The sequence below is a fragment of the Myxocyprinus asiaticus genome, chromosome 30 (genome assembly GCF_019703515.2).
Source record: "Myxocyprinus asiaticus isolate MX2 ecotype Aquarium Trade chromosome 30, UBuf_Myxa_2, whole genome shotgun sequence".
NCBI classification, from domain to species: domain Eukaryota; kingdom Metazoa; phylum Chordata; class Actinopteri; order Cypriniformes; family Catostomidae; genus Myxocyprinus; species Myxocyprinus asiaticus.
In genome coordinates this window covers 14,303,029-14,327,662 of record NC_059373.1, presented here as the reverse complement: position 1 = coordinate 14,327,662, position 24,634 = coordinate 14,303,029, and the positions used below count along the sequence as shown (strand labels likewise).

Below are 24,634 nucleotides of genomic sequence, written 5' to 3'. Positions count from 1 at the left end.
TAATTTTATACATTCTGTTTTATACCACTTGTGTCACTTTTTAATAGTTACTTTATTTAATGAAAGGATATTTCAAATTTTTTTTTCATGAGACCAGTCAGGGTCACATTTTGAAATGCATCATGCATTGAGACATTCATTTTAGTTTGCTAACTTCGTGCAGAAGTCATAATGGTAATATTGATTGGATGCAGACCAATAAAATGATATACACTACTGGTCAAAAGTTTTGAAACACTCATTCTTTATTATAATTTTTTTCTTCACATTTTAGAATAATAGTAAAGTCATCGGAACTATGGAATAACATAAATGGAATTATGTTGTGACTAAACAAAATCCAAAATAAATCAAAACTGTGTTATATTTTAGCATCTTCAAAGTAGTCACCCTTTGCCTAGAATTTGCAGACATGTACTCTTGACTCTTGAACTTCTTGAGGTATCACCCTGGGATGCTTTTTAATCAGTATTGATGGAGTTCCCATCTATGTTGGGCACTTATTGGCTGCTTTTCTTTATTATTTCTTTATTTATTATAAGTCATCAATTTCAAAAAAAAATTTTTTTTTTCAAGTCATTTTTGTTTTATAATGAAATAAATTAATATGGTGGCACAATTATATTTTTGTCTACAAAACTAATTTCAAACATTTAAGCATACGCCTTCAGATCAAAATATTTTTAAGATCATGAGAAACATTTCAGTCAAGTGTTTCAGTACTTTTGACTGGTCATGTATGTCTTTACAGAGAACCAGCAATGGGATTAACATTTACATATTTTTTGTAAATGTTAATGGCATCAGGCAACTATATATTTGCCTTCTATTAGTCCAAATGCTTCTTCATCACTCTGGATTTATGTTTGAGTGTGATTTATGTGTATATATTTTGCAGATAATTAAAGCTATAGAGGATGGGTTCCGGTTACCCGCTCCTGTGAACTGCCCGCCGTCTCTCCACCAGCTTATGTTGGACTGCTGGCAGAAGGAGAGAACAGAGAGACCCACCTTCACCCAGATCCATAGCGCTCTCAGCAAGACCATCAGGAGCCCAGACAACATCGGCTCCTCCACGCTGGGACGCCGGTACTGTTTTTCTCATTTGTCAAGTTTCAAATTCTCCCTTATTTTTTAAATTATTTTATTTCTATAACAGCCTCTTATGGGTATAGCTGCTTACAGTATATGAATATAGGAATTCACTGGAATTCAATTAATTTACAGGATTTGGTATTCTTCATATCTTGTAATTACAGAAATGTTTTATCAAAATGTATGGTCACTTAATATGTAGTATTCTTAGTTTCCTACAAGGGCTTATGTTTCTCACTCTGAAAAGTAAATCTCTCTCTCTGTTTCTCAAGGACTCTGGGCTCGTCTGTATCACTAGCAGAACGAACTCTTCCCTCCTTTCCTTCGTTTAGTTCAGTTGGTGAGTGGTTAGAAGCTGTAGACATGGGCCGCTACAAAGACAACTTCACTGCTGCGGGATACTGTTACCTAGAGTCAGTGGCCCGCATGACTGTTCAGTGAGTAATGCGTTTTCTTAGATTTACTTTTTTTTTTTTTTTTTTTTTTTTTAGACTTGGGATGTCAAGGGTACCGGTACTTCGAGTTGATAAAATAATAAAATAAAAAAAAGATGGAACGATACCAGTCATTGCTATAGCAACTCAGTTGGTAACTGTACACTATATTACTTTTTTTTTCTTTTTGTTCTATGAAGGTCACATTAAAACTGACTTGGAAACTTTTTACCAGGACTTCATCATTTATTTTTGCTACCTCAAATGCCTTTTATGTACAGATTTGACTGTTTTGGTGGGGGGGGGACTGTTTCAAATTAGGTATTTGGCTTATTTCATTGTGTGTTTCAAATTAGGTATATGGTTTATTTCATTGTGTGTAACTCGCTCTGCTGTTTTACAGGGATGTGTTGAGTCTCGGCATCACTTCTCTGGAGCACCAGAAACAGATCCTGTCTGCCATACAGACTCTCAGAGCACAGGTTATCCAGATGCATGGTCGCGGAGTCCAGGTCTGATACACACACACACACACACACAAACACACACACACACACACACACACACACACACACTCTTAACCACATACTCCAGACCCTCAGCAGTGCCATGGCTTAAAGAGGACAGACACATTGACATCTATTGTCATAATTACCCAGCAGGCCATTCAACAGTCAGGAGGTGATCATTTACTTACTGCAATGGCAGTATTCTTCCTAATCTTTCCCTTTTGCCTCTTCATGATCTTCTTTTTTGGTGAAAAATGGTTATTTACAGTACTTCCACAAACCAAGTTCCTTTTTTTGAGAGACAGTATCACAAGAAGAGAGAGTTCCTTTAAAATAACTTGTGTGCCGATTTTGCCTGTTTTTTTCTTCCACTGTCCAACAATGACATTTACACAGCTCTGCCCCTTTTAATAGGACTTGTGCTTAGCACTGTCCCCACACCCCCCCCAACCAACACTGACCTGGAGCAGGGCAGTTTGACTTGGACTGATCCCAGTGCAACCAAAAGGGGTATATGTCAGTTTACTTAAACCAGGCAAAAGAACTCATGCATTATAGCCACTGTTACTCCTGTAAAGTGGACAAAACCAAGAGCATGTTGCCAAGTCATGGACCTTTCGCTCCTCAGTCCAGGAAAAGATCTTGCCGAATCTTCAGGAAATAAGTCAACTACTGATGTAAGGAATCTTAAATAATAATATGTAAATCCCAGCTTTTTTTGTGTGTATTCTTTCATTTGACTACGTCTGATTTTTCATGTTTACTTTTTTCTTTTCACTTTCTCCTCACAAATAGCTTAAACTCTCTGTTTTGAACCAAATTTCAGAGTTTAATTTAGTGTTGTCTGACATCTATATTCTATAAAATTTTTCCTTGTGCTTCTGTCCTCACTGGACAATGTTTACACTGCAGCTTCCATGACTTAAACTTAACATATTTATTAGAGAATTTATTTATGTTTACAGATGCTTGCTTACTGGAGCTCATTTTGGAATATGAATCCAGAAATAGTATGCTTAAAGGGATCTTCCAACCAAAAAAAATGAACATTCTGTCATCATTTACTCATCTTTGTGTTGTTCTAAACCCATTTGATTGTCTTTTTTTCCCTTTGGAACACAAAAGGAGATTTTAGGCAGAATGACAACCTCAGTCACCATTTACCATTTACTTTTTTCCAGTCTATGGAAGTGAATGGTGACTGAGGCTAACATACTGCCTAACATTTTTGTGTTGAGGTTGAGCAAATGATGACAGAATTTTCATAACTGGGTGAACTATCCCTTTAAAAAGATGGCTAGGGAAACATAGCACTGAATCTGGACATTCTGTCGTCATGTCATCAAAATGCTACTTAATTTTGTTTGTGTATTTTATTGGGGTTTTTTTCTGCACTTTGAAAGGTTGTCTGTGAGTGAGCGGATGTGATGGGGGTTTACACACACATACACTTGCAGACTTGCATTACCCGCTGCAGTGGCGGTTGTCTGATTATCTCAGACATGTGTATTACTTGATGCTGGCATTTTGTACAACACAAGTTGTTGTTCTTTATGTGCTAGTGTTATTTAATTTAGACTATTACATTTCGCTGTGTGAAGCGAGCGTGTGAACAAGCCTTGATTGGAAACTGAAAATCTGTGTTTAAGCAGTACTGAGAGAAACCCTAATTCAGAACATTAACGTTTTGATCGTAGAATCAGATCGGTTCAAATCACGTTCATAACACATTAGTCAATCTTTTTGTTACAAACTCAATTGTGCAAAACCAATGACAGGCTTTTTGTTTTTCCCATATTAGTTTGTTCTTGGTTTTTAGAAAATGGATTATAAAAGGTTTAGGAACCTGGCTTAGGAGCTCTTTTTTCTCTCATTCCCTGCATTTTACAAATACAAAAATGGATTCAGAAAGAGAGACATATTTATAATTTCTGCAGCCATATCTTATAAGGATATGGCGAATTCCAAATTAATAATCACTTCAAATTCTAAATGACAAAGATATACTGCACTGCACTGTTTAACAGCCCTTTACTGTTTTCATAACTGAATAAGACTCGATTCCCCCTTTGCATTGAGTGTATCATTCTGATCTGTTTGATACTGTAAATATGTATTTGAAAATGCAATCTATTTTTATAATTTGTTTGAATAATAATGTGTTGAATGAGATCCTCTCACTGTGTTAAAGTGAGTTATCATTTGAATTAGGTGAGTAGCGAAGAAACTCAGTTGTTTGAAATAATCAAAGTCTTTTGTTTTCATTTTGCTTTTTGGTTTGGAATTTTCAATGATTTTTACCTGGTAGAAAAACAGATTGCTGTTACAATATTGAAACATGTTATTAAAAAAATACAATACAGGTACCCTCAGCTTTATTGTGTTTGCCTGCCATCTTGTCGCCTTTCAGCATACCTGCCTGAATTCATACACTCATGGTGTCTATTTTAATCATGTGTAATCGGTGTCGAGGCAAGACAATCAAGTGTACCAGCCCCCAGAAAAACAGTGGGAAGCAGGAAAAAACAGTCTCCCTTTTTCTCTGTTTTTATTTATATATATAATGCAATGAGAATTTTTTTTTTTTTTCAAATAAAATATTTTTCTTTCCTACTTTTTATTTGAAAGTGAGAGAATTAAATCACCCCAGAATATTAATAAATATTCCACCTTACTGCGTCTTTTTCACTGATTTATGTAACAATGTCACAATCCAGATGATCTTGTTAACCTTCTTGTTGTTTCAGGGACTGAACAGACACACAATTTATTTCATTTTTTTCATTCATATTGCCATGACTATATTAGTTTGAAACCATCAAACTAAAATGCAAGGTTCTGAATCTGTAAGGCTTTAGGGTCAAAGATAATTTTTCAGGTGATTTCTCCAAGTCACCACTGTGCTTTAAAGTTGTTCAACTGAATTGCATAAATGTATGTTTTTTCAGTTCATTCTTTCAATAACTTAGTTCAGTTTTGTTCCCTTTTGTGCATAAATTGGCATTAAAAACTACTTTCATTGCAGTCTGAAAGTCTTTACTAGATAGATTCTAGAATATATCTTCATCTAAATAGTACATGAGAATCATTTACTTTAGTGTTACAGTCACCAAATATAGAATGCTTCCCATCATTCTTGCCATGTGATTTGGTGTTACCCCTTTATGCATAATGTTTAATGCTTGTAAGAAAATGGAAATATTCCTACTTTAATGCAAAATTAGAGGGTGCATTAAGATGGTTTCTCTCTGTAACAACTGCAACTCAGAGTAAAAAATGAAGTCATTCAGTCCAAAAAGATATAAAGATGTCCATAGTGCATCCCAGTGCTTCTTTATATCATTATTAATTCGATGGGTTTGCTTCTGATTTTTCACGCTGCTTAATGCTAAAAAACAAAGTGATAATGATGGGGAGAACTGAAAGTGTGAAGAGGAAGGAATGCATTGTTTGGACGAAGATATGGCACTTACTAACTTCCAACTTCCAGCAGTGAGAAAAGCAAGGGGCAACTATGTGTGTGTGTGTGTGTGTGTGTGTGTGTTTGTGTAAGAGTGTTTACACCTTTTTGTGTTTAGATTAAAAGACCCCTTAGAAAGAAGCAGTGCATCCACCTCTAAGCTGGTGTGAAGCAGAAAGTTTCCTAATACAAGCGTTTGATCCAAGCAGTGAGAGTGCCAGTCTTCAAATCGGATTTGGGAAATTAATCCGGATTGTGAGCCAGTGTGAACAAACAAAGTGGAGTGGGACTTGATCTGGTCTCTTTGGGAGTGTGCCGTTTCTTGTGGGTCAATGAGTGCTTAATAAACAAAGTTCAGTTCATTCACTGTGGATGGAGATGGCACGGGCGTATTTAAGTGACAAAGAATGAGTTCGATGAACAATATGTGCTGGATTTCCTGCTGAGCTTTTAGTGGCTTTCAAGCAAATTGTGATTAAATGCTTAAGGAAGCTAAAAAACACTAACAACCATTCATTATTCTGCATTAATCTCGATCAATGTGTGTCTGGCTGTATATAGAAGTGAACTTCTATATAATATTAGCACATGTATATGTGTGTATATACAGTGTGTCTCAAAAGTGTTAGTCTGCATTAAAAGTCTGGGATTTTAAGTTATTTAAACATGGAGAAAAATGAAATGTCTAAGATACTGCACTATTTCCAGGTCACTAATCAAATGAAAGCCAATTTGAGAGATTGTCTCCTTTTATAGAAAAGGTCAACTGACGCACACAAGATGCTTTTTTGAACATTCTCAAATCATGCTGAGATAACATGAATCATCAGGTTTATTCTAATGTCTTCTGAAGCCCTGCGACAGCTTCGTGTGAGGAACGAATTGACTTTTTAAGTTGTTATTCAATGAAAATCATATGGATTACTTTTATTGTCCTTCTAAGTTTTTGTATGGAAAAGAGCAGCCTTGACATTCTCTTAAAGGTGTCTTTTCTTTCAGCTGTGAAAAAGACCTGAGGGGAAGTAGAGTTTGACTGAATTTTCATTTTTGGGTGAACTATCCCTTTAAGAGGCGATTTTGCCTCAGTTAACTTCACTTAAATTCTTGAGTCAGATCTCAACTCTTTGAATGTGCATTCATCAGAAAGTCTTGTTTGAGTCATCACATCTGGAGTTTACAGTCCAAGCTGTTTCCTGCTCTGTTCAGGGGCTGTCACACTTCATCAGATTAATTCTCAGGTTTTGGGCAAGCCTAGATTAAACTCTCTGTGACCACAGTTGAACACACTCATTTTTTCCCTTAAAATGTTTATCTCTTTTCATGTCTCCTTCCGAAGTTCTTTCCCTCCCTTTATTTGGTGGGTTTCACCAAAGCAATCTGCCTTTAAATATAGGTCACATTTTACATGAACATATCCAAGTTTCAGTTTAATTACTAAAGTACTGAGTACTCATTATTAATAACATGCACTTAGCATGTAATTATGTTGTGGAACAATATATAATTACACATTGTTATCGCTATTGTAATTAAGTTCATGTGTAACGTGGGCACCACAGTGTGAAGTGTTATCGAAATTTTCTTTCTTTCTGAATGAATGAATGAATGAATGAATGAACGAATGAATGAATCCTCCAGTATTTTTCTCATTCCTTTTCCAGTTTTTGTCTTAATTTTGGACAGTATATCTATCGTTTAATTGTTTATAATCTAACAAGCCTCTTTTTGTGTTTTAATTGAAAAGTGTGCTTGTGCTATCTTTTTGTAATAAATGCCTCTTGGCTTTATATTTTGTAATCTAATGCAATGACTTAATACATTTTTAAGTGTGGCTGAAGTGTCCAAATACTTTTTGGTGCCACTGTATGTGTGGTCATGTAGAACAGTTGACACGGTTTTTGCAGTTCTTTACTGCCCTTTAGTGGCTTGTTTGGGTATTACAATTAATGTAAACCAGTTATTTGACGACTGTAATTAAAGAATAATTTGATTGAACAAATTATTTAATATTAGAAATATAATGAAGAATATATAAACCATACTTTACTGAACATTGCTGTGCTAAGAGAGTAAAAATTGTCCACAAATGATTGCTGACCACTGTGGAAAATGAAAACATCTAGTCATTCAGTACTTTCCATGTTTTATACCTCCATTCAGTTGCTACCTACATATATGGTATTCCTTACTCTATCACTCTGCAGGGTGACAGACAATTTCCACAAATCACTAGACAATTTGTACCTTTCTCCCTCCTTTCTCTGACTCTCTCTCACTCTCAGTCCCTCCAGCTCAGTCCCAGTGTCTGAGCTATGAAGACAAATATGTGTGTGTCTTCCAAGATAGCATTGGCGGTGGGTTTCCCTGCACCATGTCCACTGCGTGTATCCACTCTGACCAGCAGCGGCTGAGTCTGCCCAGGGCTGCGGCCCACTCCATACTGTAGAGTGGCCACATACTTCAGAGTGTGCAGGGGCACTACGTGGTCATCATGATCGGCAGTCAGCAGCAGCATAGCGGGGTACGGGTGCCCGTCTCGAGAGGACTGCAGAAGGTTATGAAGGGGCGAGTACCTGTGGAGGAAATGACCAGACTTAAAACTTTGAACCCCATTACAATTTAGCTGTGTCTGAAAGCTGAAAATGCTGCCTTGTCAGGCAGTACTAGAAGGTAGTAATCTTGTAATCTTGCCTGAAATTTAATTGGCTGAAAGAAGTTGTTTTGGGCATTGTATTCGTTGCCTGATTGGCAACATAAATTAGGGTACAATAGGGCTAAAGGCCCCCGGGGCAAAAGGCACTTTTGATTTTATTTTCTCCCAAAACACTTAACAGCAACAGAAACTACCATAGTACTTCCCTAAACTTCTGTTTGTCAATAAACTGCTAAATATTCCTGATCCATGAAGAGATTTGTTATGAATAATGTTCAAAGTGTGCTCACTTTGAATAATCCAGTTACAATGGAGATTCATTTGTTTATAGAATACTTGAGATGTTATGAAATACTAAATGTGACTGAAATTAACAGAAAATAGTTAACCCTTTTTTGAAGTAGTTATTTTGATTAAGCATTATCTTAATTTGTTACTTACAAATTTTATTTTATTTATTTATTTATTTATTTTATATATATTTGCCTAAATTGACAAATTTTGCCCTATAACTATTGTCCCTTTATTTACACAATATCACTAAAAGCCCCTGGGGGCCTTTTACCCCAAATGTGGTGTGAAGGCTCCCTTGTCACCGTAAAATAAAATAAAAATAATTAATAAAAAATAAAATTACCTTTTGAACTGAAATATTTGAAACTTTTGATTTTAAATCATTTTAGTCATAATTTTTGTCTTTTGAATTCGATTTTAGTCTTTATTTTAATATGTCATTATTATTCATTTTAGTCTGTTTAACTCTGACAAAAATGGCATATAATTTTAGTAGACAAAATAATATTTCAGTTGGCCATACTGTTTAAAATGGCAGAATTTTATATATATATATATATATATATATATATATATATATATATATATATATATATATATATATATATATATATATCAAACTGTAAAAGACCAAACTTGAACCAAATATGCAAATATTTCAAGATATCTTGAAAAATTTACAAATCACTTAGTTATTTAAAGATTCATATTTTTAAGATGTAAGATTAAACAACCTGAGCTCCTGAAATAAAAGCACATAATGAATATACTGAATTATATTGCGTTACCTGTAGTTCGTTTTTAAGAAAATGGCTTATGCAACCAGGGCCAGGTTAAGCTTCCCCAGGGCCCTTGGCTAGCTAGCGCATGAATATTAATTATGTCATGTGATCTACAGCTCTACACGGGTTAACCAACGTCATAATAATAAACTAATTAATATTCATGAGCCATGCCCCTAAACATTCGCTCATGACCCAGACAGTTGCAAACTACCAACATACAGTATTTGATCACAGTAGACTCGCCAATGACACATATGTAAAAGCTTGCCCAATAAAGTAAATACATCAGCCCTTGAATGGCCATTGGTATGTATTTAACATAATACATTTTATTATTATATCTGTCTTGTTGCTGTATTGTATTATGCTCTGGAAGCTCCTGTCATCAAGACAAATTCCTTGTATGTGTAAGCATACTTGGCAATAAAGCTCATTCTGATTCTGAAAGTAACCCACGCCAGTGAGAATAGATAAATTTACCGTGCAATCATGTTAAAACTACTAAAACAGTCAAGCAGAGATCTATATGAAATTAAATAACACTCACCACTATCATCAAACCACTTAAAGTGCCCTCTTCATGGTCTTCTTGAAAGCAAGCCATCAGATAATTCTTTGAAACCCAAAAGATGCAGGGGATTGCTGTGGTCTGTTTACACTGTCATCGTACAGTTCAGTCTTTTACAATTCTCTAAAGTCCTCAGCTGATTTTGATTAGGCTGATCTTCAAAAACAAACTGTCTCCGGTTTAAGAGTGAATTCAATTCTAAGCATTAAGAGTATGGAGACAATTCAGACCGGTAATGCTTATAAATACATATTTTTATAATATGAACCAACATCCTGATGTGATTTTTTTAAATATATTTATTTCTTTTTTTTATTTCGAATAATGTAAACATTAGCGCTTCTGTAGCGCTTTAAAATATTTTTTGTTCCCTTAGTTTGAGTGACACTTGAGTGACCTTCTGGCTCAACCAATTGCGTGACTTTGGGGCGGGAGTAGCCTACCTGTAATACGCTGATTAGCTGTGAATTTACTCGTTTTTGCAAACAATAGCAGAGTGGCAAGAGTGTTCAGAAAAACTATTTAGATATTATTATTATTATTATTATTATAATATATATATATATATATATATATATATATATATATATATATATATATATATATATATATATATATATATTTTTTTTTTTTTTTTTTACAGAATCTGATGGTGCCAAAATTACACAATTCATATTAAAATTCATATTTGATCATATTTGAAATGGAATGATTCTGAGGCCTTGAAAGTCAGTCTTAAAGGTACCTTCATTCCAAAACATCTTTGGTTTCGGACACAGCCTATATTAGACATTTATTTTATAAGCATAATGGAACATTAAAGTATTATTATGGGGTATATGGTTATAGACTGTCCAGCAGATAGGAAGTCTTACTTGATGAGCCATTTAAACTGTTCAGGGTCATCTGCACAGCCGTAGTCAGTGGTCCAGGCATGACCGATGGTAAATTTGTGAAACTTGAGCATGTCCATGACCCCAACCTCGGCCACCGCACAGCCGAAGAGCTCCGGCCGTTGGTTCACACATGCCGCTGGAGGAGAAAAACAGATTGTGCCTCTCTCGCTGTAATGGACTTACACAGTCCACATTTACCAGACACTCTGAATCATACACCTGAATGAGTGGGCTTAAAAATGTTTTGAAATACTGCTCACAAATACCAGAAATATTTGACACAACTCACATATTTAAAAGCCACATAACTACACTATGACTAAACATACTGTAGCTCAACACATCACATACACTAATCTCACACACATTCAGTTTAAAGAAGATTGAAATGCTTAGTAATTTATTCACAGCCACTACTTTCAAACCGGTTTACCACCTACACACACACACTCCCACACTCGTCTTGTTCTGATTATTACCCACCACCCACATGTTTATATACATATATATATGTTTTAATGTTCTGTCATGATGGGGACTTTCCATTCACTTCTGTTATTTTTATACTGCTAATTGTATTTGTTTTATCTCCTAAACCTAACACTACAAACCTTTTTTTTTTTTTTTTTTTTTTTTTTTGCATTTTTAGATTTTTATGAAGACATCATTTAGTATGTTCAGTAAGCTGTTTTCCTCATGGGGACCATTTGCTGCTCTCCACATTGTAGGTGATGTTACATTTTGATATTGTGTTATGTAATGCAAAAACATGCATACATTTTTAAGTGTGGCTTAAAGGGATAGTTCACCCAGAAATGAAACTTCTGTCATCATTCACCCACTGTCATGTTTTTCCAAACCCATATGACTTTCATTCTATGTGGAACACAAAAGGAACGTAGAAAGTTAGCCTCAGTCACCATTCACTTACATTGCATCTTATTTCCATACAAAAGAAGTAAATGGTGACTGAAGCCAACATTCTGTCTTACATCTCTTTTTATGTTCCATGGGGAAAAGTAAGCCATAAGTGTATAAAACAACATGATGGTAAGTGAATGATGACAGAAGTTTCATTTGTGGTCGATCTATGCCTTTAAGTGTCTAAATACTTTTTGGAGCCCCTATAAGCAACTACTGCACTGACTCAATCCGGTCTCCCATTTATGAATAAGACAGAGATTGAAACTGAATTTGCACTGCCAGCTGGTGAGTGCCACCCATCTAACGACTGTATCTCCTATTAAATGTGCTGTTTAATGAGAGTGACAAAGTGAGCTTTCTTATCACGAGCGAGCGAGAGACGAGCACATCTTTGCCTCTCGCAGCAGCTGCTGGTGTGACTTATGCAAGAAAGCGGTGACTGTGAATGCCGATGTTATGTTTACTCAGTAGATGAGCTAGCTGTGAGTAACGGCACACATCATTAGAGCCGCACAGCTGCACATCCGTACGTTTTCATTAAAACACCCCTCTAATTTAACCATATGCAAAAGGCGTATGTGTGCTAAGACTGTCGAATCTTATTGCCTGTTCTTTATTAGCTGGAAATGATTGTGTCTATCTGCCTTCCTCTATACAGCTCTGACGCCACACGCTCTTCCATGAAATGTACCCATGAGCAGGCCCCCATTGGAGGCTCCGTTGATGGCGATGTGGCTGACAGTGGTGTATCCCTCTTGGATCAAGTACTCAGCAGCACACTGGAAGTCATCAAAACAGTTCTGCTTGTTCCTAAGAGTGCCAGCTGAAAGCATAAAAAATAAATAGCGCACACTTGAATTCAGTTTTTCTTTACACTTTAGCAGATGCTTGTTATTTTATTATTGAAGTGACTTATGTGCATTCAAGGTACATTTTATCACTTCATGTGTTCCCTGGAATCAAACATATGACCATTGCGCTGTTAGGGCCATGCTCTAACAGCTGAAGTGAATGTATAAGGGAAATGTTGTTTTTATGATGCTTTTTTAAGACTGTGTGCTGCCTGACCTGAGTTGTCTGGTAGTCACTCGGCTGATCACCATTTTGTTTTTGGTTTTAAAGCATATTAAATCATCTTTTTACTATTGCAATTCACTTCAACCCTGCAATGTGACAAATTAATAAAAATAAATAAATAAAAACTATATAATATTCCATTGAATTTCAGTAATTTGCCTCAAAAGTTGGCCAAAAGTCTCAGTAATATAATGGATGCATAATAATTATAAAATAATCATATATAAATTTTTATTTGTTAATTATAAAATCTATTTTTAATTACAATTATTTTTAATTATACAATAATTGTTAATTATATATTTTATGTATTAAAAATTAATAAAATAATCAGTGATTAAAAAAATAGATGTTTTAAATTAGATGAAATGTAGCATATCACACTGCTGTCACTTACTGCCCATATTTCACATGCATGATATTATTTTTGTGTGTGTGTGTGTGTGTGTGTGTGGTTTGTTTGTGTTTTTATTTTGTGTGTTTTGTTTGAAAAGATGAATAATAAATAAGAGTCAAGTACAAAAATGATGGACCAGTTCTTACATTTTGGTTTTAAACAGTCATTTTCTAGTTCAGCCCTACACAGGAAGCTTGTCAAACACATAACCCAGCAGGCAGTATATGAGTGACTCAATTTGAAACATCAAACTTTCACAACTAGTAAAAAGCTCACTTTCATGCAAAGCAGCAAACGGCTTTTTCCTCATATGCCAATCTCAAGTTGTACAAGTTTAAAATTGACTGACTAATTACAGCTGTGGGCTTTTTGATTAAATGTTACATATATTATATATATATATATATTATATATATATATATATATATACATACTATATTGCCAAAAGTATTCGCTCACCTGCCTTTAGACGCATATGAACTTAAGTGACATCCCATTCTTAATCCATAGGGTTTAATATGACGTCGGCCCACCCTTTGCAGCTATAACAGCTTCAACTCTTCTGGGAAGGCTTTCCACAAGGTTTAGGAGTGTGTTTATGGGAATTTTTGACCATTCTTCCAGAAGCGCATTTGTGAGGTCAGACACTGATGTTGGACGAGAAGGCCTGGCTCGCAGTCTTCGCTCTAATTCATCCCAAAGGTGCTCTATCGGGTTGAGGTCAGGACTCTGTGCAGGCCAGTCAAGTTCTTCCACACCAAACTCGCTCATCCATGTCTTTATGGACCTTGCTCTGTGCACTGGTGCGCAGTCATGTTGGAACAGGAAGGGGCCATCCCCAAACTGTTCCCACAAAGTTGTGTGCATGGAATTGTCCAAAATCTCTTGGTATGCTGAAGCATTCAGAGTTCCTTTCACTGGAACTAAGGGGCCAAGCCCAGCTCCTGAAAAACAACCCCACACCATAATCCCCCCTCCACCAAACATCACAGTTGGCACAATGCAGTCAGACAAGTACCGTTCTCCTGGCAACCGCGAAACCCAGACTCATCCATCAGATTGCCAGATGGAGAAGCGTGATTCGTCACTCCAGAGAACGCGTCTCCACTGCTCTAGAGTCCAGTGGTGGCGTGCTTTTCACCACTGCAATCCGACACTTTGCATTGCACTGGGTGATTTATGGCTTGGATGCAGCTGCTCGGCCATGGAAACCCATTCCATGAAGCTCTCTACGCACTGCTCTTGAGCTAATCTGAAGGCCACATGAACTTTGGAGGTCTGTAGCGATTGACTCTGCAGAAAGTTGGCGACCTCTGCGCACTATGCGCCTCAGCATCCGCTGACCCCGCTCTGTCATTTTACGTGGCCTACCACTTCGTGGCTGAGTTGCTGTCATTCCCAATCGCTTCCACTTTGTTATAATACCACTGGCAGTTGAATGTGGAATATTTAGTAGCGAGGAAATTTCACGACTGGACTTGTTGCACAGGTGGCATCCTATCGCAGTACCACGCTGGAATTCACTGAGCTCCTGAGAGTGGCCCATTCTTTCACAAATGTTTGTAGAAGCAGTCTGCATGCCTAGGTGCTTCATTTTATACACCTGTGGCCATGGAAGTGATTGGAACACCTGAATTCAATTATTTGGATGGGTGAGCGAATACTTTTGGCAATATAGTGTATATATATATATATATGTATATATATATATATATATATATATATATATATGTATATATATGTATGTATATATATATATATATATATATATATATATATATATATATATATGTATATGTATATATATATGTATATGTATATATATATGTATATATATATACATATATATATATATATACATATATATATATATATATATATATATATATATATATATATATATATATATATATATATATATATATATATATATATATATATATATATATATATATATATATATATATATATATATATATATATATATATATATATATATATATATATATATATATATATATATATATATATGTAGGTATGTATTTATATATGTATAATTTTTTTTTTTATAAATAAGCACATTAAACACATCTGAGTTTGAATGAAGTGAGGATTTGATTAACCTTTGTGCCAGGTTTGGCCATACTGTCCTCCTCCTCTGATGTTAGCTACAGCCAGGATACCACCCAGATGTCATATAAAAAGCACATATGCAGTACTGCTCACATACAAAGAAGGAACGAAATAATTTGCTATTTTAAGATATTCACATTTTTCTCTCACTCTCTAACTCTTAAATAGAAACTTACAGGTTAAATACAACTTAAGCTCTATGGACAACAGTGGCATTTTGTCGACAATCACAGAAAATCCATACTTGTAGCCTAAAATGAACATCAATGCTATGAACAGCAGATGCTGTCAATAGAGCTTAAATTGTATTTAACTTGGAATATTTCTTTAAAGACTCCTCCTTTTCTTTCTTCCTATCTTATTCAGCCTGACAAACGGCTTGCTTGCAATATTGACTTGTAGTATGGCTGAACTGAGTTCTCAAAGCCTCCATAACCATAGAGGAAGACTGGTTGAGAGCAATCTTTTTCTATGCCACGTGCATGTACCATGAACATTGGGATCTTTGTGCCATCCTTACTGGGGTAAAACACCAGCGAAACACACAAACAGGTTCCTCGAGTTTCAGGCATGTGTACTGCATATTTATTTTGTAATATATTATAAAGTGTCCCTGAGGCCTGCTGTGATTCATTGTGTTATTTTAAGACTGAGTGCTGCCTGACCTGAGTTGTCTGGTAGTCACTCGGCTGGAAGCCTTTTACTTGCACCTGTTGGAAGACTGTGGGCTCTGGGTTGGGTTGACTCAGGTCACAGTGGTAGATTATGCCTTAGGTGTTAGAAATACAGAATATGATTTGAAAGTACTCCAGATAGGCAATTAATATAAGACCATAAATAGTAATTATACAAGAAATTTTACAATAGAAAATGTGGCATTATTGTATTAAGTTGAGTTGAAATGATCATCTAACTGACTGCATTTCTGAATATGTCTATTACCATGTGTGTGTTTACCTGGTGTAGTGAAAGAGGTGAACTTGTAGAAAAAGTCTGGATGCTTCTTTTTGCAGCTGAGTCCGACTACAGTGCCCACATCTAACGGCAAGTCTCGGGTCAGTGTACCTGAGTCTAGTTCGTAGAGCTGTAGTATGTCTTTTACGTCATGCACATAATTCACCAGAAGATGGCGCTGGTTCACACACTCCACAAAGCCTGTAAATAAGAAAATGAACCTTAAAGTCAGGCTGCAGTTACATTTTTTTATTTTATTTTTTTTATTATTGGAAATGAGTTAATGATGGTGTGGGTGAAGAGGAAATGTGTGTGTGTGTGTGTGTGTAGGCCACAGAGCTTGTGTACTCATAATACTTAGAAAACATAAGCCAGCCCTATTTCGAGAGTTTTGAAATGAAATATTCTACAGTGGAAAATGCATGGCAGATGGGCTATTTGTCACAATGGGAAGCTTATCCAAAGGTCTGATTGACAAATGGGTTGTGAATTCTATCCTCTAAACTAAAATTCCAATAGTGTAACATTTCCATAATAGCTGTGGGGTAAACAACAGAACATGGTAAAACCATGCTGGTTTTCATTAAGGCAAGGGTCAACCATATAATGAAAGTAGATTTTCACTGAAAAGTTTAACTTTACTCATAGGACAAGGGTATTTTTCATAAATGTAAGGTTGTCATGTGTATTAAATGCTGTTATTTATATTATTAACAAGTATATAATTTGCAGGTTGTCATGTGTATTATATGTTGTTAATTATATAATTTATGAATGACAATATCTGTTGGACAAAACAATGGTTTGGTATTTTTTATGTTACTTTTAACATTTTCGTTGTTTCATAAATTGTTTTGTGCTTCATAATTTGCTGAAAAACCATTACAAAAATGTACTGTAAAGGGTAAAAAGTGCAACAATTAGCACCTGTATCCCTTATATGACAGAAAAGAAACGATGCAGCTTTTTAGTGTGTTCCTAAATGAAAACATACAGCATTACTTGACATATGCAATTTGGTACTCTCCATAAATAATACAAATTTACTAAAGCATCTGGTTGACTTGAAAGTATTTTGGATGCTGCAGTCGACCACTTTAAAGCTCTGTGATGCAATCATGACATTTCGTAAACGGCACATCTTGCACAATGTGTGTGTGGGGGGGGGGGGGCATGCGCGCTTATGTGTATGCTGTATATAAATCGTTTGTGTTTATAAGTGTATATATGGACTGACATATGTAACCTGCTCCATCATTTTGAGTTTTATGCACTATAGTAAGAAGGAAAGTCTAAGCTTTCTAACAATGATAGTTCTTACATTTCTACTCCATACCATTATGGAGATTTAATCATTTAAATGTTGGCCGGTATAATTATTTACATGCTTTGCATTTTACTTTAGTTAGTGCATAAAACTCAAAATGTGTCTCTGGAACAAAGTGACTCATAATAATGGAGCAGGTCACATACAGAATCATTCCACCTTCTTAGATTTTCAAGGCCATGTTGTAATAAAATGCAGAGGTCATCAGCATCTTTATTTCACATCATTAGGACTTTAAAATGCAAATTATTCATTTCTAAATCATTCATCCATCCATCATCAAATAATCACACTTCTGAGCATGTGCATTGTTTCCTCAATCCAGAGCAGCCACTGTGGCCCTGAACAACAACAGTTACACACTTCTGTAACAACTTCCAATTAATCTAATATTAGCCCAATATTTTGACTAAATATTTTATTCTTGCTTTTCTTGGAATTTGAATGGATACATGTTAAGCTTCTTCCAGACTTCCGTGTGTGTGAGAGATGTTCTCTTACCCAGGACGTCCTTCTCGTGCTGGAATATGAGGGTTCTCCATTGTGTCCGCTCTGGTTTTTGCAGGTCTATGTTAATGAGGCGGTAACGTGGAGCATCCAGGTTGGTGCGTAAAGTGAAGACAGTGCCCTCGTTTGTGATGTATGTGTACTGTGCTTCAAATGTATCAACCAGCTTCACCCATGGCAGCAAACCTGTAATAAAAATAATAATATATACAATTTGTTTGTTTGTGTGTATATGCTTCAGTGCTCTGTTTTCCAAACATATATACAGACAACTCATTAGAAACCTTTTCAAAAAAGCATGTTCATGTACTGTACATAATTTCCTGAAAGTATTTTGTTTGCTTGTTTAATGTTTAATTTACTAGAAGTATTTGTTTGCTTGTTTAATATTAATAAGTATTTTGTTTGTTTGTTTGCTTGCTTGTTTAATTTCTCAGAAGTGTTTTGTTTGTTTGTTTAATTTACAAGAAGTATTTTGTATTTTTGCTTGTTTGTTTAATTTTATTTAAGTATATACACAGTTGAAGTCACAAGTTTACATACACATTAGCTAAATACATTTAAACTCAGTTTTTCACAATTCCTGACGTTTAATCGTAGAAAACATTCCCTGTCTTAGGTCAGTTAGGATCACTACTTTATTTTAAGAATGTGAAATGTCAGAATAATAGTAGAGAGAATTGTTATTTATTTCAGCTTTTATTTCTTTCATCACATTGCCAGTGGGTCAAAAGTTTACATACACTTTGTTAGTATTTTGGTAGCGTTGCCTTTCAATTGTGTAACTTGGGACAAACGTTTTGGGTAGACTTCCACAAGCGTCTCACAATAAGCTGCTGGAATTTTGGCTCATTCCTCCAGACAGAACTGGTGTAACTGAGTCAGGTTTGTAGTCCTCCTTGCTTGCACATGCTTTTTCAGTTGTACCCACAAATTTTCTATCGGATTGAGGTCAGAGCTTTGTGATGGCCACTCAAATACCTTGACTTTGTTGTCCTTAAGACATTTTGCCACAATTTTTGAGGTATGCTTTGGGTCATTGTCCATTTGGAAGACCCATTTGTGACCGAGCTTTAACTTCCTGGCTGATGTCTTGAGATGTTGCTTCAATATATCCACATAATTTTCCTTCCTCTTGATGCCATCAGTTTTGTAAAGTGCACCAGTTGCTCCTGCAGCAAAGCACCCCCACAACATGATGCTTCCACCCCCATGCTTCACAGTTGGGATGGTATTCTTCGGCTTGCAAACCTCACCCTTTTTCCTCCAAAGATAACGATGGTCATTATGGCCAAACAGTTAAATTTTAGTTTCATCAGGCCAGAGGAAATTTCTTCAAACAGTAAGATTTTTGTCCCCATGTGCACTTTCAAATTGCAGTCTGGCTTTTTTATGGCGTTGGAGCAGTGGATACTTGCTTGCTGAGCAGCCTTTCAGGTTATGTCGATATAGGACTCGTTTTACTGTGGATATAGATACTTGTCTACCTGTTTCCTCCAGCATCTTCACAAGGTCCTTTGCTGTTGTTCTGGGAGTGATTTGCACTTTTCGCTCCAAACTACGTTCATCTCTAGGAGACAGAATGTGTCTCCTTCCTGAGTGGTATGATGGCTGCGTGGTCCCATGGTGTTTATACTTGCGTACTATTGTTTGTACAGATGAACGTGGTACCTTCAGTAATTTAGAAATTGCTCCCAAAGATGAACCAGACTTGTGGAGGTTCACATTTTTTTTTCTGAGGTCTTTGCTGATTTCTTTTGATTTCCCCATGATGTCAAGCAAAGAGGCACTGAGTTTGAAGGTAGGCCTTAAAATACATCCACAGGTACACCTCCAATTGACTCCAATTAACCTATCAGAAGCTAATTGTCTAAAGGCTTGACATAATTTTCTGGAATTTTCAAGCTGCTTAAAGGCACAATTAACTTAATGTATGTAAACTGGAATTGTGATAATCCATTAAAAGTGAAACAAATTGTCTGTAAACAATTGTTGGAAAAATTACTCATGTCATGCACAAAGCAGATGTCCTAAACGACTTGCCAAAACTATAGTTTGCTAATATGAAATCTGTGGAGTGGTTAAAAAAATTAGTTTTAATGATTTCAACCTAAATGTATGTAAACTTGGAATATTCAACCATATATATATATATATATATATATATATATATATATATATATATATATATTTGTCTGTTTGTTTGTCTGTCCTGTCTATCTAATTTCTATAAGTATTTTGTTTGTTTGTTTGTTTTCTTCTTTGTTTCTTTCCCATAATTATTTTTTGGTTTGTTTCTTTGTCGTCTGTCTGTCTGTCTGTCTGTCTGTTTGTTTGTTTTTGTTGTCTAAGTATTTGTTTCTCTCTCTTTATGTTTGTTTGTAGGCCACATCCCCATTCCAATCATTCACACGTGGACTGACCTGTGATGCCGCTGGCCAGCTGTTGCAGGTCACAGTACCACAGACGTTCACTGGCTCACAGCCTTCAGTGATGGACAGTACTGCATACCTGCCATCATAAGAAATCTGGAGAAAAAGGAGAAGAATGGTGTGTAAGAAAAAGAGAACATGAGAATGAAGAAAAATTATTTAAAGAACACATAATTTTAGCTCATTCTTTATAATATATTTCATCACATTGCATGAAGTGTGGGGCTAAGTTTCTTCATTTTATCTTTCTAAATAGTGAGTTGTGTATAAATTCAGTGTTCTCTTACAGTAAAGCTACTGTGCCATTTTGGGTTCTCAGGAAATTCTCCCAGCAGGATGTCCTCTGATTGGCTGGTGCCAATCACATGACAGTAAAGTTTCTGGTTTAGGTTTGTTGTGGTCTCAGTGCCTAGAAAGGACAAACCACAACCAACTCACTGCACTTAAGAAATTATATTCTTGGTTTAATACAATTTGCACACTTGTCCCTTCCATGCAACTGTGAACCAGTGTTGGGTAAGTTACTCTAAAAAAGTAATTAATTACTAACTACTAATTACATCTTCTACAGTGTAATTAGATTACTGTACTTATTACTCTGTCTGAAAAGTAATTCCATTACTTATTACTAATTACTTTTTAAAACCCACATCAACCTTGACCAGATGAACAATACAAGGATAGACATGAAAATGTTTCATTTAATTCTTTCAAATAAATCATATAAAATCACATAAATTATTATTGAACTGGCCAAATAATTTAAGGGGGCAGCGCTAAATAAAAAAAAAAATTTTAACATCCGAAGTTAAATTTCTATTTTAAATTCATTATTGTTTTATACAGAATTGTTCTAAAGTCCATACAGTATTTAAAGCAATTACATCAGAAGTAGAATCTCTTTACTTTTTTCATTAAAAAGTAATTTAATTACAGTAATTAATTACTTAGTAATGCATTACACCCAACACTGCTGTCAACACATTTTTTTGTTTTTACAATGTGAGGTATGAGGCAAAATAATTTTCTGTGGTAGTTGGCAGCATACCACATAGATGTTGTTGATAGATATTAAGGGAATAGTTCACCCAAAACTGTCATCATTTACTCACCCTCAAGTCATTACAAACCTGTTTGACTTTCTTCTCTTTCTTCAAAAAAAAAAGAATTTAAAAAAAATATTTGGCATAATGTTAGGGACTGACAACCTCAGTCAACATTCACCTTCTTTGTTTGGAAAAAGAGATTAAATGAAAGTGGATGGTGACTGAGACCTGACAATCCTCCTTTTGTGTTCCACAGTAGACAGAAAGTCATACAGGTTTGGAACAACATGAGGTTAAGTAAATGACAACAGAATTTTCATTCTTGAGTGAACATGTATTTAACCAAAAATATGCTTTATTAAATAGATGTTATTTGCTTTCACACTGATGCAAGTTACTGACACATTTAAACACAGACAGCAGCTATTCAAAACACACAGATAAACATTTCGTGGTAAGCACAAACACTCAAACTCATGTCATTGGGCATGGAAATACACATACCATCGGCCTTGCCATCCTGCCGAGGGTAGCAGTTGTAGAAGATGCCTTTGGCATCATGGGTCCAGGCCAGGCAGCTGAACTTCACCCTCTCCAGAACATCAGGCAGCTGGGTGAGATCATCGGCCTTCAGGAAGTGAACAGTCACCCAATCAGAGCCTGCACTGCTCAAACCGTATGCAAAATACTCGCACTCCTCTGACAGGCGACCCACTGTAAATCAACAGGTAGAGCGAGAGAGAGCAAAGATTAAAGGTCCCATGAAGTTGCTTAGTGAGCACATTTTTCTACGTGGACAAATTTCCTTTTGAAACAGGAAATCATAAGCCTCTACCCCTTTTTTTTTTTTTTTTTTTTTTTAAATAGCCCTTAATTTATGCCACAGCTATGAACCATGATATGCTACTTGTTATTGATAGTCGGTGCCATTAGGAGAAGGGACATTCTCATTTTAATATTGTATTGGACAGAAATGTGTATATGTTTCTGAGTGCAAGATTAATCTTTAATATTTTGCAGACTAATAATAAAAAAACTACTATAAGTTAACTTAGTCAACCTTTAGAAGTATACTAGCATATAGGTTACCTCAAATCTAATTGACATGGACTGAAAGCCACAAAACTCAAATTTCAATTGAATGGGGTCTTTAAAAAAAAAGTTTGGTTACTAAAAATAGAGCAGCGGGTGTGCAAAACAGTTATGAAAGAAAGAAAAATCAAAAGAATTATAGAAAAACAAAGCTGCAAAATAATAATAATTTTTAAACATGTAAAGAAATATACAGCACTGTGCAAATGTCTTAGGCACATAAGATGCTTCACCAAAACATTTGTCTTAAGATGGTTATTTATATTTTCAGCTTTAGTGTGTCAGTAGGAAATATACATTTTAGACTCTGAAACATTTCTTTTCCAAATAGAAAAGAATAGAATAGAAGAATGGGGAGCCCTGCAACAGATGGCATGGTCCCCAGAGAGCCCCCCCCCCAGGGATTACAAGAAGTCAGTCTGGGATTACATGAAGACACAGAAGCAGCTGAGATAGCCGAAATAGATAGAAGAACTGTGGCAAATTCTCCAAGAAGCTTGGAACATCCTATCTGCCAACAACCAAGAAAAACTGTGTCCAGGTGTACCTAGGAGAACTGGTGCTGTTATAAAGGTAAAGGTGGTCACACCAAATATTAATTTAGCTTTTTTTATGTTTACTGGACTTTGTATGTTGTTAATTGATAAATGAAAACTATTTATGGCATTATATTTGAGGACATCCACTATGCAACATTTTCCCAATTGCCTAAAACTTTTGCACAGTACTGTATATAAATAAATAAAAAGTTTACAGATCTAAACATCTCTACTGTTTTCAACATTACATCAATCATTGTCAATCAGTGATTTTCCAATTTCTTTTTCTTGTAGTTTGACTGGATATTTTGCCTCTTTTGAAATAGGGAAGAAACATGTAAGGACATGTACTATAAAAGAGGAAAGAACTAAACGGATAAGGGAGTGAAAGGATCAACAAGGAAAAAGTATGATATCTGTATAAGTATGTTACAAGTTATTACGGTATCAGTTAATTAGTCAAACTCACTCTTGAGAGCCACAGTTCTGTCCTCTGAAAGAGTGTTTGGGTCAAAGAACACAGATGCAGGACTGTCCAAAGAGTCCTGCACATAGAGCACATCCTGGTTCTGCAGATCCACGTTGTGGAAATAAAAATATCTGCAATAGAAGAGATTTAAATATGCATTACAGTTATGTAGATGTGCAGTTATCATATTACAGAGTGATGAGTTCTTAAAAACTGCATTGCACAACAGCTGAAGCAATCATACTTTTAATAGTAAGATTAGCAAATATTTTCTGTATACGTCAGGGTGCACTTTGTGGCAGGTGTATTCTGCATTCCAAACTCTAAAAGTCTATGACATATGGTGACATAGAATGCAGAGGTTTTTGGGTCACAAATACTAAGAAATTAATAAATTCTAAGAATACACATGTTCGAAATATTCCCACAACAGAGTTGTCTGCACAAACGATTTTGTATTGAACAATGTTGCTGATTTGAAATAATTAGGTTGTAAGTATTATGTCCAATTTATTTGCTGATTGCTGCCTTTATTTAAGCTGTTGCTGGTGTTGTGTTTGTCATCACTGTTAATTATTTGTTGTGTAGTGATGTGAGCTAATATTATTATTTAAAGATTTTATTTTGCATTTAGTGAATTCAAATAGGCCAAACAAGTGTCACTAAGAACAATTATTTAAGACAAAAACACAAAAATATAAATGCATCATGTTTATTTTATTTACTTTTCTCAACAATTCTTATTTTACAAAGTTCCCAAACAAAAATCTGATGTATGGATGTTAAAAATACACATACTTGTGCACATATGGTGCAACATATATTTTAAAATACTATAAAAAATATACTGAAACTTTATATATACACTATATTGCCAAAAGTATTCGCTCATCTGCCTTTAGACGCATATGAACTTAAGTGACATCCCATTCTTAATCCATAGGGTTTAATATGACGTCGGCCCACCCTTTGCAGCTATAACAGCTTCAACTCTTCTGGGAAGGCTTTCCACAAGGTTTAGGAGTGTGTTTATGGGAATTTTT

General features: G+C 35.4%; 1 protein-coding gene and 1 pseudogene across 4 annotated transcripts in view; one reads left to right on the top strand and one right to left on the bottom strand.

Annotated features, from left to right (window-relative positions):
• Window positions 1-12,432, top strand: part of LOC127421162 (ephrin type-A receptor 7-like) — a 210,827-nt gene extending 198,395 nt beyond the window's left edge. For 3 of the 4 annotated variants that reach the window (XM_051663971.1, XM_051663972.1, XM_051663968.1), the window contains 3 exons: window positions 899-1,089; window positions 1,368-1,532; window positions 1,933-4,402. In XM_051663971.1, coding sequence (XP_051519931.1) covers window positions 899-1,089; window positions 1,368-1,532; window positions 1,933-2,047 — 471 coding nt within the window. In that variant the 3' untranslated portion in view covers window positions 2,048-4,402. Of the gene's footprint in view, window positions 1-898; window positions 1,090-1,367; window positions 1,533-1,932; window positions 4,403-12,276 lie in introns of those variants that run through there. The other variant, XM_051663970.1, reaches the window with a different exon arrangement.
• Window positions 7,565-24,634, bottom strand: part of LOC127421164 (prolyl endopeptidase-like) — a 34,672-nt pseudogene continuing 17,602 nt past the window's right edge.